Consider the following 12,936-nt stretch of genomic DNA (forward strand, 5'->3'; position numbering starts at 1 on the left):
CATGCTGCAAACTTAAGACACGTTGTCTGTTTTCCAGAAGGACGAATTGGAGGAACCCTGTTCTAACTGTTAAACATGTTATCGACATGTTTGCAGTCACTTCAGATACCGTTTTGTTTTCCAAGGTTTGTGTAAAGCCAGATAGTGTCACCCAAGACAGACTGTGCCAACAAATCCTGTCTTCATACAAGTCCCCATGCATGACCGAGGGTGCTGCCCAGCAGGAGGGGCAGTGGGGAGGTTGCACTTTAGGTGGCACAAAACAAAACTACGTGTATTTTAAAACCTCACATTTGGGAAAAAACCCTGCCCCCCAGTTTCAATAAAAATTTCCATAACTGAAAAATAAACATTTTCTGAACAGCTGTGTTGGAATAGCGCCTTCTTTTCCCCCATGTTTCCAAGTACTACTGAAAACATATCAACAGGATACACTGAAGCTTTGCTATTTTTGACAAAATGTCATTCTCTGACTCATGATATCTGTCATGAAGAAAATCACAACAGATTTTGGAATTTTTTGCTTCTGATTTTAACAAACTTTTTCCCCATCATTTTACTGTTACAAGTCAGAAGAGGATGACATGATACCACTTTGAAGAAATGCAAATCAACCTAAGTCATTGATAACTTATTAAGTTTAGATCTCCTGTCATACATTGCCAGATTTCAGCTTTCTACCATCGTGGTTGTCTAAAAATAATACATAATACGTGACTATACTAATTCATCAGCTTTTAAACCTTTTAGAAGGATACGAATACCAGTGCCCCTATTTTATAGGTGGGAAAATGAAGGCAAGGAGAGGTAGAGCACCTTGTTACAGCAGGCCCCAAAACAACAAGGGACAAATTCCCATGACCTATATTACATTTACTGGGGCAGCATTGCTCACACTTTCTGGCTATGTGGGACATTTGGAGCTCTTTCTGGTACCAATACAAAGCTACACATCCCTGTTCTTACCCTTGTGATTAACCTGGATCTAAAAATTACGTAACTTTGTGCATGAACAAACCATCATGAAGTTTTTTCTAGGTCTTTACCTACTTTCTGAGAGGGAGCACTGGGAGACACTGTTCTGGTAGTAACCAGAAATCATCAACCATTTGTGTAACTCTCAAGTACTTGGGACTTTAAGACAGAACAAAAGGCTGGCTCACCCCAGCGCTTTAAAAGTTGGGCATAAAAATGCTTAAGTAGAAAAATCTGAAGATGAAGAGGGTCCTTTATAAGAGCCCAGGAACAAGAGCTGGTCTTGTAGCCCGCACCAACTGTGCTGTAAAGGACCTGAAAGCTGTTGGGTGAATTAAGGATGGAGCATGTTCCAGTCCTGTTCTGAACACCCCAAAGCCGGCTTTGTCGTGGACGCTGAATGTCTTCGCTGTTGCGGCTTTCCATCTGACACTTCACGTTATGTCAGAGCAGGGGTTTTTTGTGTGTTTAATATATTGGTGACTATGTGTTTTAATGAAGGTGCCCTGTATTCCAGAGCTAGCAAATGCACGATGTGTTGCTGCGGTCGCCAAGATAAGTAGTAATTTTTAAATAAACAGCAGTATAAACAGTTACATAAAACTCATGTAAATTGCTGGCACATAATTTTAGACTGGCTAAAGTTATGTAACCTACTTGTGGCCAAGTTTTTTTTTTTTAATACTCAATTCATGCAGTTTAAAATAAAGGTAGAAATTTATTTTCACCTGTTTCTTTTCCACTTGCTATCTTTCTGTTATTCCGGGCACACCTTAAACAGCTCATCAAAGAGGTTGACAGACAGATGAGATAAAGCAAAGCACAAAACAGCTCCTGTTGTAGATTCCTTCAGGAAAGCACCTTCTCCTAAGTGAAGTAAATAGCCCAAACCACAGTAGACTTTGTCACTTCTCTTGGCGTTTGTTTTTGCTTGCACTTAAGTTACTCACTGAATTGCTGAGTAGATTAATTAGACTGTGGGACGTGATTTCTGTTGCTAAGTTGATGGGGTCTACAGAACAGCGTACTGGGCTGGGATTCTGGGTTTTATTCTTGCCTTTGCTACTGACTTGCTGTGTGACCTTGTGCAAAGCATCATGCAGCTCTGGCTTTTAACCCAGACTTAAGCAGCAAAGAGTCTCTTCCCTTCCTCCTCACACCCAGGGCCTGGGATGAAGGACACTGTGACCTTGGCTTGTGTTTCCAAGGGCCTCCAAACAAATAATTGCATTAGTTCAATAGCTTCCTCTGAAATGTAAAGCTGAAAGAGAGCACTAACACCAGAAACCACTTCACACCATCTTTTCCTGCCTGCTGATCTTTAAGAAATAATTTTCATAATTTACACTCCTAGTGTCTTAGCAACTTGATTTAAGGATATTGAACACTGCTGGTGATATGAATAAAATCAGGATGAAACTAACTAAACAAACATTTAGAAGCATAACACAATTGAAGAGAATTGAACACTAGTGAAAGCAGGAATCAGTTTGTTGGTACAGCCAGCATCATCAGCTTAGATTGAGAATATTGTTTGTTGTATTGAGTCAGCTCCTCCTACCTGCCTTGAACTGTTCTTTCCAGCCTGAATTAAGAAGGGAACCAATTTCTGGGCAGATTTTGGTTCAGGCTCTGTTCATGCCTCTCTCATGTTTGGAAATTCTCCAAAGAATGATGGGAGGAGGACAAGTCATACCAGCTGGAGGGAGTACTGACAGAGATCCCAGCACAGCGCTTCCATTAGGAAAAAACAAATGTTTGGCACTGGGAAGTTTGTATTTGTTCCCACAGATTAATTTTTTTTTCCAAAGGATATAATTCATCCATAAATGCCCACTAGCTTAGAATGTCTGGAATTGGTTGCATTCTGCTTGGCAAGAGTGTAGACAGGCACAATATGATATGAGCCACAACGTTTACAAAAGGGACAGGTGAACTTTTATTTGTTTCTTTAGGGATTCTAACTGGGATTTACTACAACGCGTGAAGGATTTAGACATATTGCTGTGCAAACACAGAAGTTAAAAAAGCGTAGCCATGGCCTAGGACTAAGATTTCTAGGTACTACCTGAATTAAAACCTGAGCTGCTCGCTGCTCACTGCTCTAAGTACTAGCATTCATTATTTTGGAACTTACTTATTGTTTCAGTTGTTTCTGTAAACTTATTCAAGGCTCTTTGCAGCGGGTCAGTAGCAACATCAATAAGGCTGAAGAGGAACGAAAAGATGCAAACAAAGAGTTCTGTGTCCACCTGGAGTAAATACAGCAGTGCTGTGTTTCCGTGTGCAAGAGCTGCGGGTGGGTGGAAGGGACTCTCACCAGAACAAGTCAGGACAGCGGCAAGAAGGGTCCCAAGAGCAGCATCCCAGGCTGTTCCTAGAGAGCACGGCTTCATTCCAAACTTCCTTGGCTATAAAGCTTCACAGTATTTGTTTCAGATATTTTTTTATATAATCAAATACTTTATTTGCAACAAAGCTTCTTCCCAAGCACCTGTGGGCTCCTTTACCTTTTACACCTGCTGATAATGCCCAGTGATGCTAAATAACCTCTCTTGTGGCTCTGTCTGGATGACTCAGGCCAGAATACTCTATTTTATGCCTTGATATTTATGGGAAGCATTATGACAGCAGGCTGGATGCCAAAGACACATCTTTGCTTGATCAAGGTTTCACTAGTTCATCTTCTAGCCAATCTACATTGTATAAACGATTTATAAGATATTATTTTTATTGCATTGTGATGGAATTATCACCAAGAGAAAATGAAAAATATTGAAAATTTTTAAAATATTGAAAATTTAAAAGTTGTTTTCTCTCAAGTATTTAATTAGCTTTCTTCCTACTGACAATTCTTTATCTGTTTGTAGGAAGGTCAGCTATTCCCGTACAAGAAGGAACTTCTTTCTGTTGATGAACATGACATTTCTTACTAACATTTTATAAATAACTAAGAATACATGCCATGTGGGTGCATAGTGCCTTCCAATGTGGGCCAGTGGTTAAAAAGCCACAGTGGATTATAATAACAGCCAAGATTTGTGTCTCAGCCCTGCAATGACAAACATCCCACGCTGGTTGGGGAAAGAATTGTGGGAGAAAAACCATGTTAGAACCGTGAAAAGGGATTGGAGAATAAACAGGGTTCTTATGCAAAGGCTTCACATCCTAGAAAGGTATAACAGGATTGGCTCTTATTCTGCGAATTTCCACTCCCAGTGGGGACATTTTCCTCATGTAATCTGTGTAACCAAAGCTGGTGGGGTAGTTTATGAATGTAAGGTCTACTCGTTTGTGTGAAGCTTGCATGGGTTAGGCTCAGCTTCTGCCCCAAACATAATGCATTAAAATCTAATTAATAATGAGCATCTGGGAAAATGCAAACACAAAGGTAAACTATTGCAATGTAGACAAAGCAGAGCACTGCACAGCACTGTTAACAAAGAAAGTAAATACACAAACCCTGCTTCAAGTAATCTGTTTAATGGGATTCTACTGTTTTTTCCTCTGGTTCTTCTGTAAGATATTTTTAAAGAGAGACTTAGCTGCATAGATGTTAATTCTATGTAAGACTTTTATTTCTTTATAAACTTATCCCTACAGTAACTTAAAGAGCTTTTACCTTTCCCTAGCACTGGAGCCAGGTGTTGCAGGCAAAACAGTCTGGATTTGGGGCATTTTTACTTCATTTATTGCCAGTTAACACAAACTTCTAATCCCTTATTCAGAGTGAGAAGAAAACATGAACAAACCAACATTTAGGTGAACATCTTTCCACCACTTTTCCCAGGCTCAACTTAAACCAAACACCTGTCCTCCCATTTCCTACTGTCGACTTCCCTGGTCCCCCCCCACAGGGCTCTGCTCAGCGATGGGTTTTTCCATCACGTTTAGAGCTGTGAGCAGCACCCGGCACGTCCTGAGCTCCTCCCACACCTTTGGTCCTCGGCCGCTGGAACCTGCTGCATGTGCCCAACACGGCAATCCGGCATGAGCTCAGTGGGTGCTGGTGCATGAGCTCATTGGGTGCTCATGTGCGAACCAGCTGGGTGTTCATTACTAAATTAAGTGGGTGCTCATGCATAAATTGATTGGGTGTTCATGCGTGAACTAATTGGGCACTCCTGCATGAAACCAGTAAACCCTGCAATTTATGTTCGATACTCAAGGAAAGAGCTTGAAGCAGATCCAAAGGCCCAATTCCAAATTCACTGCCATTTATCGGTTCTGTGGGTTGGATCTAATTACTAGAACAGCATCAGGTTCTGGTTCTTGTTGGAGAGGCAAACTGACTAAGTTCTAGATTCTTTATACTTGTAAATGAACCAGAAAAAGTCCATGATGGACCAGAGAAGACTTCAGACAATGTGGTGAGCGGGCAAACTTTGCCACAACCCCTTTGAAGACATTCTGTTCAGTCTCCAGTGAGGAAGGATTCCCAAACCCATGGATTAAAAGATCCGCTGCATCAGGAACCTCTTTCAAGGCAGAAGCTGAAGGTCTTGAGTTCCAGTCGTGCCACTGACTGTAAGCAATGTCATGATATAAGCCTTTTTTTTTTTTTTAGACACCAAAGAAAGATAAAAGCACAGCCTATACGCCTGGGTTTTCTCATAGCCATTTATCAAAAACAAAGCAGAAGAATGATTGAATTGAGTAACTGGTGTCTGATCAACTCCATTAGTTAATTACGCCATCACTTAATACGTGATCCCTGTTCAAAGGTGGTTTTAAGTACACTGAAAACTTTAAAAAAATAGAAGTGGTTAAATTTTATATTAAGTCCTATACATACTAGAGACATTGACAGGAGCTAGAAATAGAAAGGTTTGTTTCAACGTTTATACATTTCTCTACTTGCAAGGCATAAAAATAGAAGTCAAATTGCACAGTCCTGTTAGCTACCAAAATGTAATGTGCAAATAAAGTGCCCAGGAGACCTAATAAAATGCCATAAATGAGCTACTGTAAAAAATATCAGACCACACCTATTCAGCAGGATAAATTCAAACATTTTACAAAGAAATGTATTCTCTTTCCTTTTTATGGAGTAAAAACTGTTTTGGGGAAGGAAAGAATGAGTTTCAAAATATACAAAGAAACTTTGAATAATAAGTGAAAAGGGTTTCAAGATCAAGTTGAATGCAGAACGCTACTTAATTCTACTATAAACTGGCACATGATCAAGCAGTGACATAGCACCTACTTCAGTAAGATGCATGGATATTAATATTAAAGCACCACATTTTCATACCTAAGATCCACTTCTACAAGCATTCATTTCCATAACAAGGGCTCTTCTAGAAATCAAAGAAAGCAAAGCTTGCTTTGTCCTACTCCAACACTGCTGTGTGAACAGCTGGTTGCCACAAAAGTGGAGAAGAAAGATGGAGACGCCATATATGAATATATGTACACATATAGCCAGAACTGTCTGGAACCAAACCTACTGTACAATACCAGAAGGATCACTGCAGGAAGTCTGTTATGGAACAAATCCAGACTTGATCAAACATGGCAAGTCAATTATTGATAGACAAACTAAATATATAATTGCAAAACATACAGTAAATGCTGTTTCTGTGTACTCACAGGGACAAGTAGAAGCCCATGCAAAATGGTAAGAGGTTCAACAAGGCTGAGTAAATTGGTGTGGAATGTTTTGATACATTTTCAAAGATGTAAAACTGAAGCAGGTCTTAAATACTTCCACGATGGGATGTGAAGTTTGGCTTTAGGGTATGATTAGCCAAGGGCAAGGGTTTTGCTTCTCAAGATTACCATGATGCTTCACATCCTTCCTAAAACTGACTGGGGTGAGGTGTCTCTGGCTTTGAATCTTTCTCTGCCACAGAGCAGATTATATACTATTATTATTGATTTATGTCATGCCTGTCTGCTTCCAGCCTCAAAACACTTTACTAGGTTACAATATACATAGGAATCATTTCACGTCAGCCACCACCATGCTGTAGCCTTCTCTGGAGGGGAACAGAAGGGACCCATTAGGATGGTGCCTGCAACATTAAACAACAATCCAGGAGAGGAAGTAAAGAATACTCTGGCTCCCGAAAACAGTGGCTCACCAGAACGCAGGCACTGAGCTGCCATCCAGCTGGGACACCAAAGTCAATACCCATTCACCGTGTGTGGTTAAAATTAAATCTCCTAATGAAGTGAGATGGTTTTAGTGGTTAGAGAGTGAGCGCAAAGTATTATTCTGCTGTATTATTATTTGTAAGCTATACAGCTAACAAGGGAAAAGATCACACACAGGAAAATAGCAGACAGTTAGATAATGTTCCAAGCCCTGTTTCTAAATGGCATTTGGGCAAATAAAGCTTTGGAAAAAAAATGTTAAAAAAAAATAAAAGATGACACAGAAAAAAGGAATTGGCAGTTTCCCAATGTTTTCAGGGAACTAAACTAAACTGAATAGTCGTGATGTCAGTTTTTATCCCCTATAATTCAGGTCCAGAGAAAAGAACATTATTAGCTTCTGTTAATGAGCAGGTATTCCCTAAACACTGCTGCAAATGCTCCTGAATTTTAATTTGCATAGGAGAAGAAATGGTAGAGTATTGAGGGGAAAAAAAAAAAAATCCTAACAGCTTATTTTTGTTCCTGAATTAGCAAAATGCTCAGTTTTCTGGATAGGAGCTCTATATATGTCACTAAAAAGATCCTCACACAATGTTCGCAAGCTCTCCTTTCAGGGCTAGTAATTGCTAGCTGGTTCTAATCATTCTTGCAAGTGATCATTTGAAAGGTTCATTTTATGACCCCTCAAACTAGCACAAAGAATCTCACTCCATAATGTAATAAACAATTCCGCAAACAGTGCTTAATTAATTCCCGAAAGTCACCAAAAGGAGCTATTAATGATCTTTCTTTTTATCTAACCATAAATATGCAAGTCTCCTGGGACAAAGGATTTAAAACGAACGTTCTGGCAAAACTAACTGTCAACTTGATAAAGCATAAAATGATCACCAGAGAGGGGAATTCAAAATGCGACAGCAATGCTACCTGCTCTGATTAGAAAGTTCGGTCAAGTTGGATTAAATTTCTCTGACTCTTGTGCTCACCAAAAAGAGAACAGCATTGACATCATGCAAATGAACACTCGAGAGAGAAATACTACAGTCTTTAGAAAATGAGTTTTAAAAATAAATTCTATTTGGGAATTCACTTTACTGTGAAAACATCAAAAATCATTATAAGTAGAGTGTGGAGAATATTTCAGTATTGTTTAAAATATGCATCTTACAAAGAGCAGGCTGATATTTTCAAGAGAACTTACGTGTTTTAGGAGCCCAAGTATCTTTGTCACAAGTAAACCAGGCAGTAGGAAGCCCTTAAATGAAATTTAGTTTCCTGGCAACCCAACCCATTGCTGAAAATTAGATTTAGGGTTCTCAAGGGCTTTGATGTTTTTGAAAATCACACTTCCTGCAGCACTGCACAGCTGACGAGGTGTAATACAGTAGTTTATCCTTCTACTGAGGCAATCAGGAAAGGAATCACTTTGACGGCTTTAGTGAGGTCTGGGAGGTTGGGGTTTTTTTCTTACGAAAATAAAAAGTTCTTAATTTTTTTTTTTTACTGGGCATAGCCAGGGATGAGTGGAACCTCCACCCAGAAGCAGGGTGAAGAAAGAATCTGCCTTTTATGATATAAACTCATGCAGTTCTTTGGGTGCTTGTGCTTGATGCCAGTGGCCCTTGTGCACCTGCATGTCTCACCTTCAGAGGAGCTCCATGAGCTGTTGGACCCCCAAGGGACTGGGGCTTTCTGAATCTCTCCTGTTGAAGCAACCCCTGTGACACCCACACATGGAAATGTGAAAGAGACTGCCCCACAACACCGCCTTTCTGCTTTTGCTATGTGTGGAAATGCAAGATTCAAGTACCTCTCAGAGAAGTTTGTAATTATTAATGCAAAGAAATAAACACAACACAAGAGATTAGGAGAGAACAGTGGGAAATAACTAAGAGGACTTTCAGGCTTTGTGCTCCTTGATGCCCCTGGGCTGGGCAAAGAAAGTTTCAGGTGTTGAGAACAGTGTTCAGAATGGTGCTTTTCAGTCCCTCGGCCTGTGGAAGGACTCGGGCTCCAACGGGAAGATGGAGGCTGTGGATTGCTGCACTTAACACTGAAGAACTTACTGTTCCAAACATTTAAGAAAACCTGGAAGTTCCTTTACACAAGAAATTACAAAATTTCTCATTTTTTTTCTCTAATCTTAAATAAAACTTTGGGTTTTTTTAATGTTGGAATTTCCTGTGGAACAGAAATTCTGTTTTGAAACTGTTCCTATTCAACAGCGCTATTCAGATGGAAGCATTTTCCTATTCATTCCACTTTGCAACTAACTGGTGCCACCCCAAATGTATTAGCCTTCCAAGAATGATGTGGCAGCCCTGGAATAGTTAATTAGTTGAGCTGTGTGATGCTTCTGCCAAAAGTTTCAGCTTCCAGAGACATTCCTTTAAGGAATGGTGGTGTGGGTTTGGCGTTAACAAGGATACACATGGTTTCAGGAGCCCACAGGCACCAAAAGTTAGCTTGTGTTTTATAACTGCTCATCTCAACCCAGTCATTGAGCCCATGTCCTAACCACAGTGAGTCAAGCAAACTTCTTCAAAGCACTCATGGAGAAAGCCTTTGGTCAATTTATTTTTCTTTTTAAATGAAAATTCCATCTTTGGAGAATCTTTTAGAAAATTCCACTTCTACGACTATTCACCGGGAAAATAAATTCATATTACTAGCATTATAATATCTTGTAAATACCTTTGTAGTTAGGCGCCACATTTTCATACATTGTTAAGGTAAATGAAAGATCCAGTACCTTTATACTTGGTCACCACAGCTGAGTTGACACTCAGAGGTTCTTGGAAGGTGACAGTGAGTGATGTACTGCTCGTTACCATGAGACAGACATTGGTTGGCGCCTCAGGGGCTCCTGGGAGAGAAGAGAAAACATCAGCTCTTCAGCACAACAAATCCTATTCAAACAATGTTTCTGAGTCTTCAAAGAACCCCCTGAAAATCACCCTGCAATTGTGAGCTTTGCGTTGTAGGTGTTTGTGTTCTCTGCCTTTTGAGCATTTTAATTAGTGCCCCTGCTAACAGTGTCCTTCGGACACCATTTGTTTCTATCATGGTTTTTGGCTCCTTTCAGTTAAAAATATCTTCCTGCATATATGTAGCCCAATAAAACAGATTCATGCTAATTATGTCAATGAAAAGCCCCTATAAATCTCTCGGGGCGGATAGGAGGAGAGAGAAAGGACAAAACCACAAAGAGCTAATTAAACCTTTATGGTTTCACTAACAAATTTATCAAATAACAGAAAACATTTTTACATTATTGTGATTCAGAAATTGCAAATTCCACAAATATTTCATTGTAGTAATTCCAAAATACAGTTGTCAGTTGAGGTCTAACTTTTTCTTTCTTTTTTTAAATAAAAGCTTCAGTCCCAGAATATCAATCAGACCCAATTCAGAAATCAAACACAAAAATGTCACAACTCACTGCTGGGATTGATTTAAAAAAATCATTGTATTAACCTCCACGACTGCTGTATTTCCTGTATTTAGTATCTAGTACAAGGGGCACTACATCTGTCTTGAAGAAGTAGTCTTGGAATACAATAAATCTGAGAAAATTATTTATAAGTACATTTATATAGAGATGGTTGTAAAAATGTTAATGGCAGTGATTGCATAGGATACAAAAGGATACAACTAAAAGATCTACATGTGAAATAATTCAGCCTTGTTTACGCCTTCCCATGGGCCCAAATGCACATTTACTCCATTGTACAACTGTTTAAAGTGAACTAGTCTGTTACTACACTGATGAAATGTAATATGTGGATGCCAATGTTAAGTTTTCACCATTTTTATATGTAAAATGAAATTCCATTGTTTGATCGAATGTTTAGAAGAACTCCATTCTTTTTTAAAAAAAATAATCGATTTACAACAGAAAAATGGCCAATGTCCCCATCCCTCTTTCCCCTTATTCATATATTCTAACCATCTTATTTTAAATTCTGAGATCCAGTAGTAGATGAAGAGAGAAATAAGCAGGACTGAATCATTAGATCCTGAACCAATCGCTTGGAGGTCTCATCCATTTTACGCAGTTCTCTCCTGAAGGAGCTATGTGCTTGCTGCTCTCAGGTCCTGTGCTGTTCTAACATCCATTTCTTCCCCATTCTTGGGACAGGCATTTAGCCGTATGCCTCAGTTTCCCCACTCCAACAGTGCTCTGCTCCATGGCAGTGCTGCGATGATCAGTTAGCAGGAGCATCTTTGCTCATGAAAGGCAGAGTGTTCTCACTTGTAGAGTTCTTGCCTTAAATTTTACTACTTCCTTCTACTTACTCGCGTGCTCGTAGCCCGCCTTCATGCGCTTGTACAGCCTGGATCGCCATTCCCAGGCTTTTAGCTGCTTCTCTTTTTCTGTGGTGTCTGTACTGAGGCCTTCGCTCATCACTTGTGCCGATAATTCAGTAACTCGCTGCTGTGCTTCCTGGACCAATGTACTCAGATGCGCTGACCTGTTTTCCATGCTAACAACTGCCAAGGAAAGGAAAAAGTAATTGCCTGGTGGACTTACGTGGCAAAAACCTCACACGTTCTGGTATAACATATGTAAGGTCAAATCCTTGAACACTCTGCCTTCCAGTAGTTATCTTGTCATCAAGTGGATTAGAGCATACCAATTTATACCACTTAAGGATCTGGTCACTTAAATGGGATTAACGACATGAAGAAATGGAGCAAATGTTATCTTACAAAGTTTCTCATATGCTTAAAAATGTCTTAATTAGACTGAAATTGCATATATGCTTTAAGTTGGTGGAATATGCTTTAAGTTGGTGGAATATTAAAAACAAACTAAAATACCCTCTGATCTTACTTTGTGTTTAAGACATGTTTGGTTCCTGTTAAGATTTATAAAGTCTGAGCTCCATGTGGAAACGAAGATCATAGTTTTACTTTCTGTTGCCTTATCTGCCGTTCTTCCCACTCCAGGCATCAACCCAGGTGATGCAAATGGAAGCTGTCTGTCCTCCAGATCCTCTTTTCTACAGCATTATGACAGGGGCTATGAGATGAGTGCAGCTAATAGATCAGAAGAGTATGAGTTTTCTCTGTAGGAAGCTTTCTGTGTGGTGTGCACTTGGAATGGGGAATTCCTCTGCCTTGCAGTCTCCCAGATCTGTGCATCTGTCCTATACACTTGCAATCAGATTAAGAGATGCTACTGTCCTGTCCCTAAATTGGGGCGAGTCAGAATTTTACCTGGAAATCCTCCCCCTCCTGCTCAGCCTGGGGAAATCTTGCTCAACTGCCCAGCCCAGAGAAATGGGAATGATCCCACTGGGTGCTGCATCATGGTCTTGCAGCCCTGAGATCATCTGAACAGAATGGATCTCATTCTAACAGGGTTGGTTAAGTACAGAAAGCAAAGCAGAAAGACTAGAGAGAACAGAAAGTGACTGCTATCAATGCCACAAGAACGAAGCCAGATACAAAGATGCTGTGAACCTTTGTTTTCAGTGCTGAAAGTAACTGTCTGCATTTTGCTCTCAAGTAGCAACTGTAAACCCTTAAGGTAAAAACAAAACAATCATTTGCTTTTTATTGAGAACGCTTCACCCATTATTTCAATCAGAAAACCTAAAAATCCAGATAAGTGAAGTGGAAATTTGGTGGGTATATTTTGAAATGGAAATTAGGTGGTTATATATTCATATTCCCTGTGTTCATAGGCATGTTTGCATTAATTACAGGAAATGAATACTAATTTATGATTGCCCCTGCTCGCCATCAGACTGCATTTATTTACAGATGAGGTCAATGAAAAATTAGTTTAGTCTTTTTTACTGCTGTTTAGAACACTCAAGACTGTGTTTTCCTCTAGATTTGTCATGGTTA

The 12,936-nt window shown here is 39.7% G+C and overlaps 1 protein-coding gene across 2 annotated transcripts in view; it reads right to left on the bottom strand.

Moving 5' to 3' along the window:
• The window catches only part of ANKFN1 (ankyrin repeat and fibronectin type III domain containing 1), a 110,656-nt gene that overhangs the window by 39,866 nt on the left and 57,854 nt on the right, over positions 1–12,936 (bottom strand). For both annotated transcript variants that reach the window (XM_065852535.2, XM_071816481.1), the window contains 2 exons: positions 11,377–11,571; positions 9,830–9,943 (listed from right to left, as the gene is read on the bottom strand). In XM_065852535.2, the coding sequence (XP_065708607.1) occupies positions 9,830–9,943; positions 11,377–11,571 (309 nt within the window). The remainder of the gene's footprint in view (positions 1–9,829; positions 9,944–11,376; positions 11,572–12,936) is intronic.

The sequence above is a fragment of the Patagioenas fasciata genome, chromosome 18 (genome assembly GCF_037038585.1).
Source record: "Patagioenas fasciata isolate bPatFas1 chromosome 18, bPatFas1.hap1, whole genome shotgun sequence".
In the NCBI taxonomy this organism is placed as follows: domain Eukaryota; kingdom Metazoa; phylum Chordata; class Aves; order Columbiformes; family Columbidae; genus Patagioenas; species Patagioenas fasciata.